This window comes from Engystomops pustulosus, chromosome 4 (assembly GCF_040894005.1).
Source record: "Engystomops pustulosus chromosome 4, aEngPut4.maternal, whole genome shotgun sequence".
NCBI lineage: Eukaryota > Metazoa > Chordata > Amphibia > Anura > Leptodactylidae > Engystomops > Engystomops pustulosus.
In genome coordinates this window covers 80,959,756-80,982,846 of record NC_092414.1, presented here as the reverse complement: position 1 = coordinate 80,982,846, position 23,091 = coordinate 80,959,756, and the positions used below count along the sequence as shown (strand labels likewise).

At 39.0% G+C, this 23,091-nt stretch overlaps 1 protein-coding gene across 1 annotated transcript; it reads right to left on the bottom strand.

The window, feature by feature from the left end:
• Positions 1–14,752: 14,752 nt before the first annotated feature.
• On the bottom strand, positions 14,753–17,174 carry MYF5 (myogenic factor 5). Its single transcript, XM_072150667.1, has 3 exons — positions 16,337–17,174; positions 15,753–15,828; positions 14,753–15,353 (listed from the first exon to the last, which is right to left on the bottom strand). The coding sequence occupies exons 1-3, from the start codon at positions 16,835–16,837 to the stop codon at positions 15,160–15,162; spliced, it is 771 nt and encodes a 256-aa protein (XP_072006768.1). The 5' UTR covers positions 16,838–17,174; the 3' UTR covers positions 14,753–15,159.
• Between the last annotated feature and the right edge of the window lie 5,917 nt (positions 17,175–23,091).

Genomic DNA, 23,091 nt, shown 5'->3' with positions numbered 1-23,091 from the left:
ATAAATAGATAGATAGATAGATAGATAGATAGATAGATAGATAGATAGATAGATAGATATATTAAATAAAAAGGGACATGTCTTCAGTTTATTCATCATCCATTTTTTTCATTTTTTACAGGGAAAAATATATGGAAATGCTGACGATGGTGTAAATCTAGCCTTATATGTATAGGTTTTTTTTTATAAATGTCATTAAACAATGCCTAAATACACAGACTTTCTAAATACTTAATCACATGGGAACCAATAATACAGCATTTCACAGATATGATTCCACCTCTATCAGACCAGGTGTTTCCCATTTTGGTTTTGCCTGGATCCGTCTGTAAATCTTCTGACTATGGGCGGACAATACCCTCCTGCTTATCTTGCATAGAGACAGACAGCACTACAGACACAGGCACTTACTGGTTCTGCAGAATGTGCTTCTGCACTGTTCTCAGCCACAGAGAGGAGGGAGACATCAGAAGCTCTAGAAACAAGATGTCTTTCCTTACCGTATAACTCTGTGTCAATCTATAAGTTCCTCCCAATGGACCTAATAATCTTACATCAACCTTTACAAAAGCATGGCACCAAAAGTTCCCACCCCGCAAACCTGTCAAATAACTATGAAATCAAATCCAAGACAACCAAAATTTTAACTTATTGTCACACTCTTGGGGGAAGTCTTGTGGACTCCCTGGACCACCGTGGGAGATAACGATGCCAGCCGCAACCCGGGAGCGGAGTCTAAGTGGACTCCTGGTCTTCGCCAGAGCCCGCCGCAAAGCGGGATGGTCTTGCTGCGGCAGGGAGCCACCAGGTCGCTCCACGGGTGCGACTGGGTCCACGGTGGCAGCCAAGGTAGGGACACAGGGCAGATCATGGGAAGGCAGGACCACGGGAAGGCAGGACCATGGGAAGGCAGGACCTGGGAAGACCTCGGCAGGACGGCGACCTCCACAGGAATACAGGACCGCCACAGGAATAGGGGAACACCACAGGAACACGGGAATACCACAGGAACACGGGAACACCACAGGAACACGGGAACACCACAGAGAACACGGAGGCATCTGGAAACGCTCAGGAAACTCGGAGGCATCTGGAAACGCTCAGGGAGGCTTTCTCTTCAGTAGACTGATCTGAAGATCCAGCAGGGAATGCTGGGAGTCGCCAGGCTATATAGCCGAGCAGGGAATGCCAGCGCCAATAAGGAGGACGCTGGCCCTTTAAATTCTTGAAGAGTCGGGCGCGCGTGCCCTAGAGAGCGGGGTGCGGCCTAGTCTGCGAGCAGAAGCAGGACCGGAGCCAGGAGCCGGAGCCATCAGGAGCCGGGACAGGTAAGTAGTGGCCCAGGGGAGCTGGGCAGCAGCAGCGCAGTGGGACACGGGTGTCCCCGCGATCCAAGACATGGATCGCGTGGTCACCCGTGACACTTATGGTTAATTTAATGGCTGAGGTTTTTCTTTAGGGGGTTACAAAAAATAGAAATACATTAAATTAATAAATTAAATTAATAAATACTTAAAACTTCACACTAAAAGCTAACCAAAATGATCAATTCATAAAATGAATATATTAATTAAAACATATCTACCCAGCAAAGCTACCTGCAGTCAATATAAATTCAACATTTTAACAAAGGATGGACGGGCCGGTGCTCTGCTTCCTGACGTCCGGTCAGGGATTGAGGGCTTAACCGTGGCGGACCCTCTTAAATATGCCGCCGCCAACCAGGACAGCAAAGGTGATTCTCTGCCCAGAGACTAGTAACTTTCTAGAAGGAACAAACCATTAGACTGGACAAGCAGGTAAGATGGGTTATACCACCTGTAGCAAAGATGAGAAAAAGGAGGGGGACAATACCGCCCATATACCTCACTCCCTTCCTAACAATTAAAAACCCTAAATGATAAACCTAACTACCTAAAAAAATAAGAGAGGGAGAGCTGTGCACCCATGTGTCCCCAAGATTAGAAAATCCTGGCGGGCCCCTGTTATTACTCCCAATTTTATTGTAGGTATGGCAAACGTGAAGCAAAATAAGCACACATAAAATTTGTAAATAATAAAAAAGCAGGTCTCATATTGTGATTGAATTTTTTGCAAACAGAATTAAGCAACTCAAATATTTGGGAAGTGTAATGACAGAGTGAGTTTCCTGGATCTCTTTCTATCACCTGTTAGAAGCAGATCGATTTCCAGTTTATTACAAATATATTTTTTCTTAATGACTCCAGTATGTTTTCAAGAAATGTTGCGTAAACCTTCTATAAAACATTATGAACAGACATTGCTCCATTTGCTAAATGTTTTGTAATATATTAAGTATACAATATACAATATATTATATAATGACTCCCTCACAGCAGTAAACACAGTAAACTATATAACACTTATAGATTTTATACAATTACAAATTTATAGATTTAGGCTGTATTGGCTGTTTGGTTACCATAACACATCACACTGATGTGACCAAACATAGTGTAGATTTAGCTTCAACTTTCTATATGAGAATTATTACCTTAGGAATCAGAGTTACCGCAGGAATTCATGTTGGTGAACCATCAAGTTTCTACCTCCAGTCATCTTACACATGGGATACATGCTGGGTATTTGTCAGCTAATTACCTCACACACTGTAGGTATGGATGCTTAAAGTTACAAGGGATCTTTATTGCCTTACATACTGTGGAAATGGCAGCGGGAATTAGACCTCTTTCACATGGACGTAAGATCACCAAGCTGTAGACTGTGCAAGGATATAGCTGTGCGCTGGAGAGATGGATGAGCGCTGCTCACCCCTCTTCTCTCCAGGGCTATGGGCAGCATGGTGGCTGAGTGGGTAGCACTTCTGCCTTGCAGCACTGGAGTCCTGGGTTCTAGTCCCAAAAAAGGTGGCTTGCAAAAGGGACATTACACATAGGAGGTTGCAAAAAAGGGGCATTATTTATGAGTTTTATAAATGGGTAGGTAAGTAAGTGGGCTTTATAAATATGGAAGGCCCTGTGAGGCATTAATTACTGTAGGGGCTCAAGTAAGGGAGTGTGGGTGAGCCAAAGTGAGGGGGCATTATACTGTGTGGGTGCTACAAGGGGGCATTATTATGTTATATATTACCAACCAACTTTCGAACTATCTTTCACAATGTTAGGATGCCATTGTGTTGAGGATTCTGTGGCCCACACCTGCTAGCCAGAGGGTAGTGCAGCAGTCACACACACCATCTGTGTAGCTGAGAGCACTATGACTTATTACCTCACACAGTAAAGGCATAGCTCTAGACATATGGGAGAACTATAACATAATATACTGTAGGCATGATGGATATATATTCAATGGTGGATCTTCATATGGGCAGCATGGGCCTTCGGCATAATGGATCAGCGAAATGTCAATGGCGCTGCTGCAACCAGTTTACACATTCACAGAGCAGCGTCTGGCTGGCGCAACTGACATGATACACGTAACTGGTACCCAAATTTTACTGCAGTGATCGTCGACATGCTGCCTGAGTTGTCAAGCTGGCAAACCTCGGGGCAGTGTCTACATCACACACTGCCTGAAGGAAGAGGAGGAGGCAGCGGCACATGCGTGCGTACAGTTTTATTTTTTATTATTGCCGCATTGAAACCCTACTGAATAAAAGAGCCTGGGTCTGGAGCTATATTCTGTGGAGTCTTAAGCCATATACTGGGCAGTCTGGAACTATATACTGAGTGCCTAGAGCTATATACTGGGGCATCTGGAGCTATATACTAAGGGCCTGGAGCTATATATTGAGGGCCTGGAGCAATAACATGGGGGTCATGGGGGTTAGAAATAACATGGGGGTCATGGTGGAAGGAGATGTGGAAAGGGCCAATCTACTGAATGTCGCCTTCTCAACTGTCTTTACCCAGGAAAATCCCCTGGTGGAAGACACAATGAGGAATAATGTAAATTCTTTTTATAATGTCAACAGTTTAACCCAGGAAGAGGTACGGCGCCGCCTCGCAACCACTAAGATAGATAAATCACCTGGGCCAGATGGCATACACCCCCGGGTTCTGCATGAATTATGTACGGTGATAGACAGACCGTTATTTTTAATATTTGAAGATTCACTGAGGACTGGTTATGTTCCACAGGAATGGCGCATAGCAAATGTGGTACCAATATACAAAAAAGGATCAAATAGCGATCCTGGAAACTACAGACCCGTAAGTCTAACTTCTGTGGTGGGGAAAATATTTGAGGGGTTTATTAGAGATGCTATCCTGGAGTATCTCACTGTGCACAACCTTATAACCCAGTGTCAGCATGGGTTTATGAGAGATCGGTCCTGTCAGACTAATCTGATTGGTTTCTACGAGGAGGTAAGTTCAAGACTGGATCTGGGGGACGCTGTGGATGTTGTATATCTGGACTTTTCAAAGGCATTTGACACCGTGCCACATAAAAGGTTGGTATATAAAATGAGACTGCTGGGAATAGGAGAAAATCTGTGTATCTGGGTAAGTAATTGGCTTAGTGATAGAAAACAGAGGGTGGTCATTAATGGCACATTCTCAGATTGGGTTGATGTTACCAGTGGAGTGCCACAGGGGTCAGTATTGGGGCCACTTCTTTTTAATATTTTTATTAATGACCTTGTAGTGGGTTTACACAGTCAAGTTTCAATATTTGCAGATGATACTAAGCTGTGTAAAGTAATAAATACTGAGGTCGATAGTTTAGCATTACAGAGGGATTTGTGGAAGCTTGAGGGATGGGCAGAGAAATGGTTGATGAGGTTTAATGTAGATAAATGTAAAGTTATGCACTTGGGCCATGGAAACAAAAAGTATAATTATGTTCTAAACGGTCAATTACTTAGTAAAACTGAAGCTGAAAAGGACTTGGGCGTATTGGTGGATGGTAAACTTAATTTTAGTGACCAGAGCCAGGCGGCTGCTGCTAAAGCAAATAAAATAATGGGATGTATCAAGAGAGGAATAGATTCTCATGATAAAGACATAGTTCTGCCCTTATACAAATCCCTGGTCAGACCACACATGGAATATTGTGTACAGCTTTGGGCACCAGTGTATAAAAAGGATATAGTAGAGCTGGAACGGGTGCAGAGGAGAGCAACCAGGATTATTAGGGGAATGGGGGGACTAGAATACAATGACAGATTACAAAATTTGGGATTATTCAGTTTAGAAAAAAGACGACTGAGGGGAGACCTCATTACAATGTACAAATACCTGAACGGACAGTACAATGATCTCTCCAAAGATCTTTTTATACCTAGGCCTGTGACCAGGACAAGGGGGCATCCTCTACGCCTAGAGGAGAGGCGATTCTACCATCACCATAGACAAAGGTTCTTTACTGTAAGAGCAGTGAGACTATGGAACTCTCTGCCGCAGGAGGTTGTTATGGCCGACTCTATGTACATGTTCAAGAGAGGCCTGGATGACTTTCTGGAGAGAAAAAATATCACGGGTTATGGGGATAAAACATTTATTTAATTCTTGAAGGTTGGACTTGATGGACTTGAGTCTCCTTCCGGCCTTATATACTATACTATACTATACTATACTAATATACTGGGGATTTGGAGCTATCTACTTGGAGCCTGAAGCTATATACTTGGGGCATGAAGCTATATACTAGGAGCCTGCAGCTATATACTGATGGCTGGATACTGGCTTTATACTAAGGGGCTGGAGCTATATACTGGGGGCCTCAAACTATATACTAGGTTCCCTGAGCTATATACTGGGGGGGTCTGGAGCTATATATTTGGGGGTTTGGAGTGATATATTGGGGTCTGGAGCTATACATTGGGGTTTTTGGAGTGATATATTGGGGGTCTAAAGCTATATTATGTGGTTCTGGAGTTCTAGAGCTATAAAGAAAGGTTCTAGAGGTTTATACTGGGGGTCTGGAGCTATATACTGGGGACCTGGAGCTATATATTTGGGATCTGGAGCTATATATTGGGGGCTGGATATAATATATAGTGGGGGCTGGAGCTATGTGCTGGGGGCTGGATATAGTAAATACTGGGGGCTGCACATACTGTATACTGGAGGGCTGGAGATATATACTGGCAGGCTGGAGGTATATACTTTGGGCTTGATATAATATATACTGGGGGTCTGGAACTATATACTGGGAGCTGTATATTTTAGATATTGGTGGGCTGGAGCTATATGCTTTAGGGATGGCTTAAAGGACACCTGTCATCAGGTCTGTGTTACTTGTCCTGTCACTACTACCTGTTGGAGCAGCTTACAAGGATCCATCCCAGCCTTTATCTAGTCATTTCATACATTATTCATTGTAAAATCATCTATTTTTTATCATGTAAATGAGGCTGGTCACATGGTCAGAGGCAGTGATGTCACCCGTTACCCCTCCCCTCTCCTCCCCCTGCTCATGTCTGTGTGTAATGTATAGTAAAGTATTGCTGGTATCTGTGCTGCATCTGCTGACATGCTGCATCCTCCTAATATACAGGTGAGAGACACAGACATAATTTACACATGAATCTGACATGTTCTGCTGTAACATGGCTGCCTGGAGCTGCTGTATATCTCCTTTACACACACACATGCACACACACACAGGCTGCAGGGGGCGTGGCCACCAGCACCAGGAAGCACATCATTATACAGCCTCACATCATTATACAGGCTGTCAGTCAAGCACTGGGGGTGTGGCTGTGCCTCCCACTCATGAATAGAGTGGACAGCTTGAATATGCTAATGCTTCATTGGACATTTCACAGGTCATTTGCATACAGCTTTAGGACATCATTGCTTAGGTTTACAGGCATGTAGAGGGACAATGAAGAGATAGAGGCAATGCTCGCTAATGGCAGTTTATGAAAATATATTTAGTTTAGGGGGGTTATTTTGCATGACGGGTTCTCTTTAATATCTGCATAATGGGGTCCTGAATATCACTATGCTGAATATAATTTTATATTGATTTATTAGGAAGTGATTTATTGTGTAATTTAGTTGTAAGGGGTTTGCAGTGACTAAATTATTCAGTATGTGGTTAGGGGGCTCTATACATTATACAATAAAATGAGGGTGCTGTATTTATTATTGATTAAGGGGGTTATATATTATATTAAATTGTATATATTATTTAAAGTCTAACATATATTAATGAGGTATAATGTAATAATTTCCTATTAATATTAATTGTCACAGGTGCTCCTGCGATCCTCTGTGTGCCCCGCTCCAACAGCCCCGGACTCACCTGCCCCGGCTCCTTCTCCGTGCGCGCACATTCCCGCCTCCTAGGGCGAGCGCCTACGCCATTGAGAAAGCTTCCCTGTGACATTCTTGAGTATTCCTGCGTTCCCGTGTGTTCCCACGAGTCCCGTGTTCCCATGTTCCTGTGTGTTCCTGCTCCTGAGTCCTGCGCTCTTGCGTTCTGTGTTCCTGTAGTCCTGTTAGCCCGTGTTCCCATTCCAACCTGCCTGGACCTCCAGTTGCTGACGCTGAATTGGACTTGCATCTCTGCCGCCTGCCCTGACCCACCTGTGCCTGAACCTGATAACGAGACTGTCATCCGCTAAGGTACCTCGACCTCGGCTGCCATGGCGGGCTAGTCGCACCTGTGGAACAATCTGGTGGTACCCCAATGCAGCAAGACCTTCGCGCTTTGAGGCAGGCTCTGGTGAAGACCAGATGCCACTTAGATTCCGGTCCCAGGTGTCCGGTACCATCTCCCGCGGTGGTCTAGAGGATCCACTGTTCCTGAACCCTGACATAAATAACATGGTGACAGTGCGGACACTTGTGGTGTGAGCTGCACTGTAATCCAGGTGATATTATATTGTAGGTGTCAGTGACATTTTTCGTTTTGCTGTTACTGATCAGTACTGTAGTCGCTTACTGACCTTCTAGTATAACCCTCTTCATGTGTTGTGTCCGTGAAAGTCTTTCTTCCAGATACGACCTGTGGGTGATATGCGAGGGTGTTGTTAGTTGTCAGTATTTTTTGGTTAAGATGTCAGTCCTTTTTAGGATTTGCCTGGTAAAATTGGTGGACATGATGTTAGAGGTAGCAGGCTGCATCTGTGTATTTAAGGGGCCTGCAATCTCTTAATCTTCCATTATATACATTGGGGCAGATGTATAAAAAGGTTAGACAGTGCAGAGTTAGACTAGACAATCATATTGTCCCCAGATTTATAAAAGTGTCTAATGCTGGATGATAAATCTGTTGTAGTATAAGACTGTCTAGTCTACTCTGCACCTCCTATGAGCTGGCTTATTTTACACCAGAAAGTTAAGATACAAATCTGTCGGGTTAGCAGTGTTTCTGGCGCACGGACCTTTTTGGCACAAAGCTACGCCCCCTTTTCTTAGGCCACGGCTCTTTTGTCGAGCTACTGTCTAAAACCCTTTATAAATGTGGTGAAGACAGTTTCTTAGTGCAAACTATGACAAAATTCTGTCCGGGACAGATTAATAAATCTTCCCCATTGTTTAGTAGCATTATTACTTCATGTTCTAGATGGCTGATATATAGAAGCGTTATTACCTTTCGTACTGTGAATACTGCTTTAATGTCATACAGAATATGCAAAAATCATTACCTGTAGATTTAGTCACAAGATCTTCTCATATATTGGCTACTTTTTGGTCTCGCATTGCATATACAGGCGGTCCCCTACTTAAGAACACTCGACTTACATACGACCCCTAGTTACAAACGGACCTCTGGATATTGGTTATTTATTGTACTTTAGTCCTAGGCTACAATAAACAGAAATAACAGTTATCACAGGTGTCTGTAATGAAGCTTTATTGTTAATCCTGATTCTTATAACAACCCAATATTTTTAAAATCCATTTGTCACAAAGATCAAAAAATTTCTGTCTGGGATTACAATGATAAAATATACAGTTCCGACTTACATACAAATTCAACTTAAGAACAAACCTACAGACCCTATCTTGTATGTAACCCGAGGACTGCCTGTACTTCTATTGTGGGCACTTATTAGAGATGTCATGGCGTTACTTCTTCATGAACCCTGGTTCAAATGCTGAGTGCAGATCGGTGGATAACATAGATAATCATAATCCTGGAGACTGCACTGCTTCTTCTTATCATCTTAAAATGTATTTAAATCAGTGTATATGTCCTCTATTTATTAATATGTACTATGCTACTATGGTTACAGGTTTTCAGCTAGTACCTTTTTTGTGCTTTGGTTTTAGTTTAGAAATGACCCTTATGTCAGTGATACATATTGGGGGTCATTTACTAAGGGCCCGAATCGCGTTTTTACGTCGGGTTACCCGAATATTTCCGATTTGCGCCGATTGTCCCTGAATTGCCCCGGGTTTTTGGCACGTGATCGGATTGTGGCGCATCATCGCTGGCGTGCACGCGACGGAAATCGGGGGGCATGGCCGAACGAAAAACCCAACTGATTCGGACCCAGCAATGGATCGTGAACTCCGGCGAACCTCGGCGGACTTCAGCGCCGCAGCGACACCTGGAGGACGTCGGAGAAATTGCCTTAGTGAATCGCTGGAAGACCCGAAACCACCGCACAGAACGCGCCGCTGGAACGCGAATGGACCGGGTAAGTAAATCTGCCCCATTGTATTGATTCTATATTACACTAAGCTTTAGTTACTATCTCCTTTACAAAATGTTCTTGATGGATCTCCATACTACTTCTTTATACTACTTACAGTGTCTACAGAGGCTTTTGTGTCCGGAATTTAGTGCTATGTAAAAGACTGCCATCTCAGTGCTCATTGCATATACAGCCCCAAGGAAAGTCCTACATTTTGGGATATGTGTTACTTTCCTGGGCAGCAGGAGGTATATCCCAGATTTTAATTCTATCTGCATACTTTTGGCTCAGATAGTTATATGCGATGGTGAAACACAAAGCCAGCAGCCCCCTAATCCACCACTCTGTGCTGCTGTGAAGGCTGGAAGGATGTCATTATCCCTGCTGGCTTCCGAGCCATACATAGCAGACAAGAGAAAACAGTGCAGGAGCTGGTGAGAAGGGAATCAGAAAGGGGTTGCCACAGAAAAGTGGGAAGAAGGGGCTACTGGAAGTAAGGCATTTTAAGTGTGGGGACTATATGAAGGCATAAATGGGGCAGTATAAATGTGTTCAATATACTTGGATGTTTATAGAACAGAAGGTTTTGTGGGGTGGCTAAAGGAAGGGGACTATGGGCCCATTGATCACCTACTAAGCTTCATACTTCTACAACTATATTAGAAGAAAGAGGGACCTTCATGCAGTATAAGCATGCGAGTTCTCAACACAGCGGTCCTCAGAATGTCCTTCAGAACTGAGGACAGAAGATGGTCACTGGTCACATTTCCACATCACATGTCCTGCACCTGCCTGGGCAGGTCATGTGATCACCAATAAGTTTGTCCGTAGTGGGTTGGTTGTAGTACATGCAGTAAGGCCAGTGTTGTGGTGAGATGTCATCTCAGTGAGGCAATGTGCAGTGATGACAGTTATACATCATTACTATGGTAACAGAGTAGGACAGTCTGTTACATCATCACTGGGAGCAGAGCATAAGAGGGAGGAGGAGTTATTGCGCATTCACACTGTGGTTGCCCACCCCTCTCCATAGAAATACACAGCGCACAGTGACATTTTCTGTAGAAGGATAGGACATGTCCTACGGCTACAGTGACGCACGTGTGCTGCACCGTACTGCTCCCGTACGGCTTCGCAAGGCCTTTGAAGTGTATGGGGGACGTATACACGTTGTATATACATCGGCCATATATACGTCCACCATATGTTTGTGTGAATTTAGCCTTAATGAGGAGTAACGTATCATAGGACTTGTAGTTTCCAGTGGCGGCCTACTTTTGAAAGCTCATAACATTTTGTGAATCATAAAATCAAACTATTTAAGTTGCATTTTGTGACTAATGACATTGACTTTTGTTATATTAATTTATTTATAACATTATGAGTTTTTGTAAGAGACGTTCATATTTCCGCAATACCCCTTTAAATGTCCAGCAATTCTATAAATTAGACATGTGCTGGCCCACGATTCACCTAGATTGCCAAATCTTCAGACCCTGTGTTTTTTTTTTTAAAAACACCCCCTGTAATTGCGATAAGTGCATTAGAATACCTATTTTTGAGTCCTTTAATAGCAATGCGAAGTATGTCTACCATCAGTGAGGACAAACAAAGGACCACCATAATGCTGTAACAAGGAGCTGGAGAAGGAAAGTATTTTATTTGGGCAGGATGTCAAACTAACAATTTCCTTCACAGATCCTATTAGAATAGATAAAAAATCCATATACACTGTGTGATATACAAGTGAAGATAAAACACAGAGCCATAAAGCAGATTTCGTTTCATAGGCAATAACTGCTTAATACTTCTTAGTATGTGGTTTGATCCTGTTTGAACACAAGATAAAAACAGAATGTGATGCAATAGGGTATTTTGAAACCCGCTTGCCACAGATTAACAAATGCATCTTGTTGTTGCTCCAAAATGAATTTACAGCCAAATACAAGTGTTCATTACTCCATGTAACCGTACTGAAGACATTCAAGGTCGAATTTAAAGGGAACAAAGTCCAGTCTTCAAATCATTATTTTAAACGGTCTTATTCCTGCACAAAAAATAAATGGCATCCATAAAAGTTAAATGGGTCTTACTGTAGCCCCTTTTGTCTGCTTTTATACACAATCCAGCAGAAAAATAATTCTTACATGTCCTATCTGATGACATATTACAAAGGTTTCAGGTAATCACTTTGATGCTGAAGTTGTGACACATCTATCTATCTATCTATCTATCTATCTATCTATCTATCTATCTATCTATCTATCTATCATCTAATCATCTATCTATCTATCTATCTATCTATCTATGACCATAAAAAAGTAAAAGGAGTTATTTATGTGATGGGCATGTGAAATAACCTTTTCCTTTTAATACAATCTTTTGGATGTGGAGTGTTACCTTCCCCCTACATATATACAAGTGGATGCTGGCCAAGACCTTGTGGCTTTGCACTCTCACTGTACTGCTCTGGACTTTCCATATCTAAAATGATAACTTCCCTACTGTATCACAAGTAATATCAACATTATGCAGAGTACTTTATGGGTTTTTTTTACACATACCCCTTCTGTTTCACTGCAATCTATCATACTAAAGAAGATTTAACTTTTATCGTTATGCACATTACCTTCTCAGTGCAGTAATTTAGGGTCATGTTTTCTCCCTTTCTTTCTGCATTGACTTAAAAGGAACCAAGTTTGCAGTACTTTCCCTGTGCGCTACACAGTTAACATAGTTTCCATAATTTTAGTAAACTGCACCATTGAGGGTAAAACTCACCCCTGACAATCTCATTTTAATGACCCTTTCTAGGGTCCGGTCATCAGTTTTATACACTTAGCTTAAGACCCTTTTCCATTTTTCAATTCTTGTCTTCCACAATGCATAACTTTTTATCTTTGCATTTATAGAGCTTTATTGCATGTAATCTGAATGACTAATTGTTCTTTCTAGTAGCACCTTTTAATATTGTAAAATGCAGTGTACTGGAAATGTGGGGGGAAATGTAAATGCAGTGGAATTAACAAAAAAAGGCAGAAGGATTTGCTTTTTACGGCTTTCACTGTGCAAATGTTCAAATGACACATCCTCCTTATCTTTGGATAATCCCAGATGTTATGTCTTAAAAACTTTAAAAAAAAAATGCAACAGAAGTTTATTCATTTTGAGATCATTTTGAAATTTTTATGGGTGGCAAAATGATAAAAAGTTTTAATTTGGATGTTTCTTTCTTTATTGTGTTCAGCATCTGGGATGATTATTTTTATATTTTGTCAGATAGGGCATATTGGGATGAGGGGATACCTAGATTTTATATTATTTTATTTGTTTATTTATATATGTGTTCTAGGGAAATGGGGGTGATTTGAAGTATTACTTATTTAATTTATTTTATATTTTATTCTTGCTTTTCATATTTTTCTATAGTTGTCTAAATGTTAAGGAAACTGATCACTCATAAAATATCCTTTAATATGGTTGTAATAAATTCTACTGAATAGAAATGGCAACCCACCGCTCCCCACCAATGACAGCACTGTTTAGGTGCCATTGCCCAATTTAGAAAAAAAGCAAAAGAGGAGTACACGAGGAGCGCTTATAGTGCCGGTACCCAAAAAAATCCACAGTCCCAATGCGGTAGGAATCTTGAAAATAGCAATCTTTTAATGCTTTTGAGTTACAAATAGAATATAATTAAAATGTCCAATATAACGCGTTTCGGGTTAAAACCCTTTTTCAAATAACGGACCAAGCAGTAATATAGCAATTTATCCTTGATGCCTACGATGTTAGCTTCCATGTATTTATAGTACAAAAGTAGACCTTGGTGCACCCTAACAAGTATATAGAAATTTATATGAATTTAAGTTATTTGCCATGAAAGAATTTGGAAATCACTTTATTGCTATGATATCATATTTTAGAAGATTATTTGGCTGGATGTCACCTATAAAATGTTTGAGGAATCTGGGACCATGGAAGCCTTTCTTAGTTTATAAATTACTCCTAAATGAAGACCAAGTGCTGGGCACTTTGATATAGTCAACTCACACAAGACCTGCCTTAATGCAAGGTCTGATTCATCTTTGATAGTCCTGTTTTTCTCATATGGGGAAGACACCATATGGCCCCCTTAGGCTCCTTAGTCAGGAGCTCGCCTTCTGCACTGTCTAGAAACAATATTAAGGAAAGTCTTATACTATAAGTACTAAATGCATGTATAATATAATCATATTTGAGATTCTTAAAGGAAATCAAAATCAAGCATGATTTACCAGGGACACTTACTCATAGACCCAGGCACTGTGACAGTGGTAATCTTTTTATATATGTTATCCATGCCCTTCTTCCCTCTAAAATCAATTTTTAGAATTATTCTAATGAGCCTGAAGGGCTCTTGTGGGTGTTTCCAGAACCCCTCAGTGCTGTATTCCCACAGGCTATTACAATGAGCAGATCAGGTTTCCACTCCCCCTGCACTTCCTACTGCTGCTAGATTACAGAGGCAGAGGGAGGAGGGAGAGAGCAGGGGGTTGGGTGAGACATGTTCTGTTCATTGTAACAGACTGTGAATCTGCAGAACTAAAGTGCTCATGTAACGCCCCACATTAGCATAATTTTAAAAGTTGTTTTTTGAAGGAAGGATGTCATGGATAAAACAAATTAGAAGATTACCACAGTCACAGTGCCTGGATCTATGAGTAGATGTACCTGGTTTATCATAATGGATTTTGATGGTAGATTTCCTTTAAGGACTGTTGATTTTAAGTAGCTTGATTTGATTTTGAAACCATGGTTATGAAAGGGGTGTCCTTGGTGTCAGACCAAAGTCCATCTAAAGAAATTATATTGAAGGTTCTACTGCCAACCATACATCTCATGCTGCTTTCCACTTTTCATTTAATTTAAAGTTTGTTCCGTATAGTATCACACACAGGACATATCATGATTAAGGCCTAAGACTATAAGATATAACTAAATCAACTCAACTGAATGTGGTAAGTGATCAACTCTTATGTGACCTATGGAGCCAATTATTATGTCGGAGCCTGGGCCTGAGGTTCATTGGTATGATTGAATCATGTATGAAAACCATGGGCCCTGGTTTACAATAAGAGACATTTTATTTCTATAAATGTTATATTACTTATTACAAATATCATCAACAATTATCATCATTCAAAATATTTATACAAAACACAAGACAACTTTCAAGATTTGTGGAAAGCACACATCTCTTGTACATGGAAACACAGTCTAAATGACAAAGTGTGCTATATGCCATTTATAAGTCTTAAAACAAACAAGATTTCCAACACTTTTTAACATTACATTTTTGGTGTTGTATAAAAAAAACAAATATTTTTTTGAATATTAATTGCCACAGAAATGATCAGTAAAGTTCAGTTAAATAAGATATGTAGCCAAGTAGAAATATAATTTAGGCCTGAAAATGGTGTCCTTTCTATATACACATGTACAATGCATTGCTCCTTATAAGTAGGGATCGTTATCCTCTGATTTAAAGAAATGTCTGAGTTTCAAGCACGTGGCCTAGATCATTGTAGACGCTGAAATTAGAGCACGTGGTAAACAGGCCGGGAATCAGGGGTGTCTGGGGTACTGGATATAGAGTCAGTGCTGTTTGAGGGAGATGAGGAGATGGAGTCTTGCAGAGGAAGAACACATTGCTCAGCAGAGGTGATTCGGTCCACTATATTAGACAGGCAGTCAAGGCTGGAGAGTGCTGTGAGTTTGTTTGCTGGAAAAGCTGAGGAAAACAAATCAGATACAATTAGTGATGCAGGTACTTGGGGGATTGTTATTATCAGAGGGGATAATTTTGTTTTAGCCTATAATCTTAAGTATAACTACAAAGTGGTTCCATAGCGCAGGAATTCTGAGCTCTACATGGCCATACACTATGTTGGTACTTACAAATCTACAACAGATGGAGATTTGTAGATTGCTTAAGCCTGACATATAACTACAGATGTTCAGTTTGTCAGGTGTAGCAGAGCTGGGTTTGTCACTTAGCACAAATGAAGACAATATTGCACTGTTTTTTCAAAGATATGCAGGTAATGATGTTACTTAATATAAGTTGGAAAGCTATATTCACACAAAATGATAACCAAAGTGTCATGAAAAGGTGAAGCACAATACTTACATGTTGGTAAGTCAGAGCAGAAGGTATTATCAAAGCTGTTGTTTCTCCTGGACCATTGTGGACTGCTACATTCCACCTAGAAATAGAAAAATACATAAAAAGTAAATCACAAGAGCAAAGTTTGAGGTCATAATAAGTATAAATCTGTACATTGCATTAGGGAGCCCTCTGTGTTTAATACCTTAAGCTAGAGATTTGGGAGAAATCTCCCATGTTCTTTTATGACATCAACTGCTGCTAATTCAGAGGTTTCTTGTAAAATGAGCAGCATGCCTAAATTGCAATCTCACAAAAATGTGTAACATGTTAAGCATGAAGAATGGATTGGGGCCGGGGGAAGCTCTACTAATTTAACTGGAGCTCTTTTTCCAAAGCTTCCCACAGTGTCATAGATATAAACAAGTAGGAAACTCTATACTGCCTGCAAATGTAAACTCACATGGGAATATTCTGCTCATTAGCCTTCTTTCTACATATCACATAGTGTCTCTGTGATCTACACTACAGGTCTACAATAACATCTGCTGTTAACAAATGCCCTAACTCATCATACAATGCTAGTACAATGCAAGCTGTACACTTACCATGCCATCTGAGCAGCTAGACACTGGGCTGTTTGGTTCAGAGCAACTTTGTCCTGGGAGACTATAGTAACTCTCTACTTGTTCTCTTAGCAAGTCTTGGAGGCTCTCAATGTACTTGATTGCATTTCTTAAGATTTCCACTTTGGGCAGCCGTTGGTTGGGGTTCGTAGTGGTACATCTCTTCAAAGTTTCAAATGCCTGGTTGACTTTCTTCAGCCTCCTCCTTTCCCTCATAGTGGCTGCCTTTCTTCTGTCCATTGTAGAGGACTTTCTTTTGCAGGCTTTGCATGCCCACATGAGACAGTGGCCAGCCTGGTGATGACCGTTAGGTGCTCTTACGTGCTCTTCTTCATCTGATTCCTGGAAGGCTTTTTTGTGTGCTCCAAAGACAGACATCCCATGCTCAAAGTCATCTGTAAATTCCTCCTCTGGAGAAGGGATGCAGGAACTGTCATAGAAGAATTCTGATGGGGAAAAATGGCAACTGTCTACCATTTCCATTGTATGAACAAATGAAAGATGATGCAGGCTTAGGATGAAGCGATATAGGCTCAAGAGATGCCTATAGAATGTCTTAGGCTAACCTCTTCAATAATTAGGAAGCCTAGGCTCAGTGTCTCTGCATTGAAGCACCAGCTTTATATATATCACCTTGAAGGGAGGTTGGTCTACTGAGACTAATTTCCATTAGCATATCCCAAAACATCCCCCTGCTGGGGCTGTCTAGGAAGACCCTCCCTCTCCAAAGTCTGGTTTCAGTTTATTAGCTTTTTGACACATCACTGTTTGTTTTAGGTTATTTTATATGTGCAAGGGAACATATTATTTGGTGGCCTTCAGAGTGCACAATTTTATTCTCTTAAAAATACGCTCTTTAATTTGTCAGACGGTGAACTCTTAAAAGATTAATATTTAAGTTCATTTTACTTCGGGCATAAATTTTGTCAACTTTTTTTTTTTCAAAAAAAATATTGTATTGTGTTATATATTAAAATATGCTGAGCAGACTATATGATTGTAAAGCAAATTTGTGCAATTTTGTGCTTATTGTTAAATATATCAAGAAGGTACTGATGCAAACAGACTGAGCAGACTCCTTAAGGTGCCTTTGAGGGAGAAGTGGTGAAATAATACATTTTATGCTGGCAAACTTATAAGTGTTTAAACAGCAGGAATATAGGATGATGTGTACATTTGTTATGATGTATTCTATCTATCTATCTATCTATCTATCTATTGATCCATCAATAAAATCAGGGTGTTTGGTGTCATAACAGTAGCCGGTAGCTGCGTCTTTGCACAGTTCCAGATGGGTCCCAGCTGCTTCGTGAATCTCCACCCCTGGTTCACTTAGCCAGTTCACACAACTCAATGACAAGTCTCCCAAAAGCTGCAGCACATCACTGTAGCTGTTAGGGGTAATTAAAGTGGTAATGAAGCCATTAGCAGGCTTTTGCCAAGGTGCAACAACACTTGGGTCACATTGAGCTGGCGGGCACATTTGGTTCAGGAAGGAGGAAGGTAAAGAGGATGTTAGTAATTCAGTGGGCACACTTTTCTGCATGGTGTTCTCACGTATAAAGCTTTAATGTTTGGCCATTTAAAATGGAAGGCAAACAGTATCTTTGCATAATGAATTTCATGTGTAATGTCTTTTTAGAAAGAAGATGATGAAGTCAATTTGCAATCGTTTGATGTTGAAAAATATTTTCTTGTATGAGAAACACTAGAAATGGGGTGAAAATCTAAATGAAATGTTAACAATGCAACATGTGCTGTACCTTCAATATCAAGAGTTCAGTCAGGTTGTATTTTTTTTACTTAGCATCTGCTTGTCTTGTAACATTCATCTTTCAGTTCTGTTCTATAATTTGATGTATATAGGCGTATAACCCATATGATTGTAGAATATTATTTTGCAAGATATTCTATGAATGTTTAGCTATTCATTTTAAACTGTATTGTAATACTGTACTTATATTAAATATATACAATGAATCTGTATACATATAAACATGTAAAATGTGCATGCAAATTGTAATCCTACAATGATGTTGCAATTATATTTTTACAGAATGCAGCATTATAAAAAATAATTTGGACGAAAATTGCAATTTGGTTTTTAACTGTTTCTTTATAGGAAATCAACTTACTGTTAACATAATTATTGTATTATTAAAAATGTTAGTTTGATTTTTTCAACTTCAAATATAATTGTATATCATTATATTAAGACTGTGGCAATATTTAAACAATTGTACACCATTAAAAATAAATATATCTGGGTTGTATATTAATATTTTAATAACATATGTCTCATGTAATTCTGCGTTTCTTATGTCTATTATCATATTTATGCTGTTGTTTTGTTGGGAGTTCATAAATATCTTGCAACTTAAACTAAACCTAATTCTTTATAGCGATACATATTCAGTCACGGTTCAGAGCACGGCTGTTTGGTCATATATATTGGTATTTAGTGACCTTTTTGTCACGCTCTCTATAACAGCTAGGGCTGTCGATATTTAATAAATGTTTAATAAATATTGCCTATACCATCATTGCTTATCTTTTATGTTTTTGATGAAATGTTAGAGAAACAACAAAACTACTAGTTATTTTTTAATAGATATTAATCAATTGTTAATATATGTCTGCACTTGGTATCTATATATAAAAAGTACAGGTATGTATTATTTGTGTTCATTGTGCTTTTAACATGGCTAGTATTTTGACCTGCCCCAGCACAAAACGGCAATATTCTGTCTTTGTAGCTAAGGTAATGGTAATGATATAAACATATGTGTATCTCATAGCGGTTGTATTACAATAGGTGCACTTTTCAGAGTCGGTGCTTGTTAATGTTTTCTTTATCCATATATATCGACTCAGGATCTTGTATGTTGTTATGGAAATATCAGTGGTTATTATTTTATATTTTAAATTGTGAGCGAGGCAGAACATTTCTGTCTCTACTCAGCATCAATGGTTTATGTGTGGAGACTATCCCTGAGGGACTACACTTTTCTTTTGTAAATCGATCTCCAAACAAATTAAGCAAAACTAAAGCAATTGGCAAGTGGAACTAAATGGGGCAAAAGAAAACACCAACTACAAGGTCAGTTAATGGGGCAGCAAAGAATCTGTACCTCTGGGATTTGGGGATTGAAGTGCTGAAAATGGGATCACAGTGCACCCAAACAAGGTCTGGACAAGACTCATGTATCTTGTCATAATGAACTGACCTGCTAACAAAGGAACAATGCCATGTTCCTATTCATAACAGGATACACTCGTGTATGGAGTCAAAACCTGTACATATAGGGGCAGATTTATATTAGTCTAATGCGCCTTTTTGGTTATATTCTAGTGACTTTTTGGACACACTGGGGTATTTGCGCAATTTTTTGCGCCTTTTTCCAGCAGTTTGCCGGAGTTTGCCATGTATCAGTAATCCTAGTTTGTGCCTAATTTGTCTTTGTATTTTTCCTGCTACCAGATGCTTGCGCCTTATTTAACATTGATTGGTGCCTATATGGGCACAAATAATTGCACAATAACATGGAAGTGTAGACCATGCTTAGGAAAGGCAATGGTATGATTTGCGCAACAACATTGCACCTCTTTTAAAATTTGCGTCTAATAAGACTCAAAAAAATCCTACATTTAACAAATAGCCAAAATGACAAATACAATTGAGGTGCAAAAAATAAAGAGAAGAGAAGGGAGAAATAGGATAAATGACCCCCTAACCTTTTATGGAGAAATCTATAACATAGACTCAGATATAATATTTGTATAAAAAGAAATTAAAAAAATGTCTAGGCCTAAATGGGCTTTTGAGGGTATAAGTTAATTTGTTTTAATTTTTTCACAAACAGTGCCACTTCTATCCATGGCTGGGTCTGGTACTACAGCTAAGCCTCACTCAAGTGAATGGGACACATGTAGTTTCTAGCACAACAAAAACAGTTAGAAGTATTTTTCTGTAACCTAGGACTATTACTTTAAAAAACACTAGATAATAAATCTTAGTATTTGGATATGTGATTTGCACACTGAGTTATGATACGTATGGTTCAGATACTGGAACCTTTATTGCTTTTCTTACTCGTATCATCCCTGCTATTGTGTGTAAAGCATTCACACTTCTATATTTGACCTGTAATCCATTAACTCTTTCATGCATGGCGGAAGTTAAAATTCAGTAGCCCTGTGCTGTGCGTACTTCTCGCGTCCAAAGTGTGAGGAGTTTGCTCGTTTTGGGTTCTGGGAACCCTGCACACTTAAGCAAACAAATTAGTACCTACTAAGGCCGCAGGAAGAATCTGTGTGTAAGACAGCTGAAGAAGACATTGGTTTCAGCTTGGATTTTGACTCCCAAGGGAGATCAAAGAGATGAATACCCTTAGCAGCTCTGGGAATACAAGGAGCTGCTAGTTCCTGCTACATGCTGAGGAAACATGCACAGGAGTAGGACAATAGAAAACCTTTGTATAACCCTTTCTTTGGGCCATTTCCAAAGTTTATGGATCAGTGTCAAGTACTTTTGCCGTAATATATTTATTATATATTATCTTTATTGATACATACACATATAAATACTCTTATAAATATATATGTATAAATAGTTGATTGGTCTTTAAAAATAAATATCATATGAGAAATAAAATTAGGAATGATGATTATTAGTTTATTATTACAGGCAGTTTCCTACTTAAAAAAACCCCAACTTACAGGCGACCCCTAGTTACAAATGGCCCTCTGGATGTTGGTAATTTCCTGTACTTAAGTCTCTGGCTACAATGATTAGCTGTAATAATTATCAAATGTGTCTGCAATTAAGATTTATTGGTTCTTATGACAACCCCAAAGTTTTAAAATTCAATTGTCAAAAAACCAAAAAAAACAAAAAAAATTTGGCCAGGGTTACAATTATAAAATATACAGTTTCGACTTACGTACAAATTCAACTTAAGAACAAACCTACAGAACCTATCCTGTATGTAACCGGGACTGCTGTATTTGATTATTTATTATAATGAATTTTCAGGGGAGAAGTTGAACAAAATTAGGTTGACAGTAAATGGGTTGGAGTATTTATATCACCTTGAACACATATACATATATATATATACGTATATATATATATATATATATATATATATACATATATGTATATATATGTATATATATATATATATATATATATATATATATATATATATATATATACTCTATATGGACAATTTTAAGCAGCATAGATAAAGTAAATCAAGTACAAATGGGTACACAATGATATGAAGCCGGGCAAGAGGGTCTCTCCAAAATATCAAATGAAAAAGTAAGCAGCACTCGAAAGCTCAAATAAACAGCAAAACACTTGGTATTTATTCCAAACGCTATATTTTGGCTCATATGCCTTTCTCAATCCTAATAATTTTTATCTTTTTGATTTATGTAATCTAAAAGACTAGTATATTTCGCCTGTAATTATTCAGATGATAATTTAGACATACCGGTATATAGACATGTTTTTTTAATGGAATGAAAATTAATTAAAATACATTTTAATTTTAAATGTAAATTGTATTCTATATTATTTTTCTATATTATTTTTTTTTATATTTTGGTTGCAGAATTGAAATCTTCTCCTAGAAAGATAAAAAGTTTAATTTGAAGTTAAGTAGGCAGAAAGATAGCAGATAGTTTAATAGGATCCTGGATAAAAAAATATATAAGATAGATAAAACATTTAGACTAAATAGATAGATTATAAAAATACTCATCCTCCATATGTAATGTATTTTCTACCCTAAATGGTAAACGTGTCAAATACCACTTAAGTGTTATCTTATCTCGTTTCCTAATTTATGTTTTTTACCATCATGAGAAATTTTCATCCAACTGTAATATTGGTATTATAAAAGGAATTTGTAGAGACTAACCTACACAAATGTAGTTTTTCTAATTTGCAAATTTGAACATGATAGATAATCTCCTTTGCCATAGATCAGTTTGTAATATCATACATCATATCTGAAAAGTCAATTTCTTATTTTCTTTGGGCCTATGCCAAATTTCATGGGCTCCTTAAAGGCCACCCTATCCACTTGTTATATAGTAAAGGGCAAAGCTGGAGAACAGATGGATAATATGACTCCCAAATACAGCTTGAAGAGTGTGGTGAATGTTTTCCACGTCGATATTTAAAGATCATTAAGGATGTGTAAAGGCGAGAAGAAAATCACTTGAACAGATTAACAAAGGTCTTGTAGCATTTCTTATAAAGCCCTAAGTGAATGCCTCCACTAGGGGGCAGAAAATCTTATGCAACGCTGTACTTTGTACTGTGCAGTCATCTTGATTTGCAAAGCAGTACTTTAGGGAGTAGTGGGATGTGCTTGCTCTTTGGTCTGAAGGACTTCAAGAAATTGTGGCAGATCCCTTCATAAGAAGCCCACTGTACATAGGCCATGCTATTTACAGTCTGTCTCTGTCATTAATTCCTAACTATGGGGCACCCACAACATTATTAAATGGTTATATGATTGAAGTAGTCAGTTAATTAGCATTCTTTAATTTCCCATGAGTGTTAAATTTGTTTAAAATCCCAACACTATAAATGTATATAATACCGTTTTTCAAACAGGAATTCAACTAAATTTAGTATCCTGAATATTTTTGGTATAAGTAAATTAAAAACAACTAGGAAATCCAAGTGCATCCAAGTAGCAATAAAAAACAGTCATAAG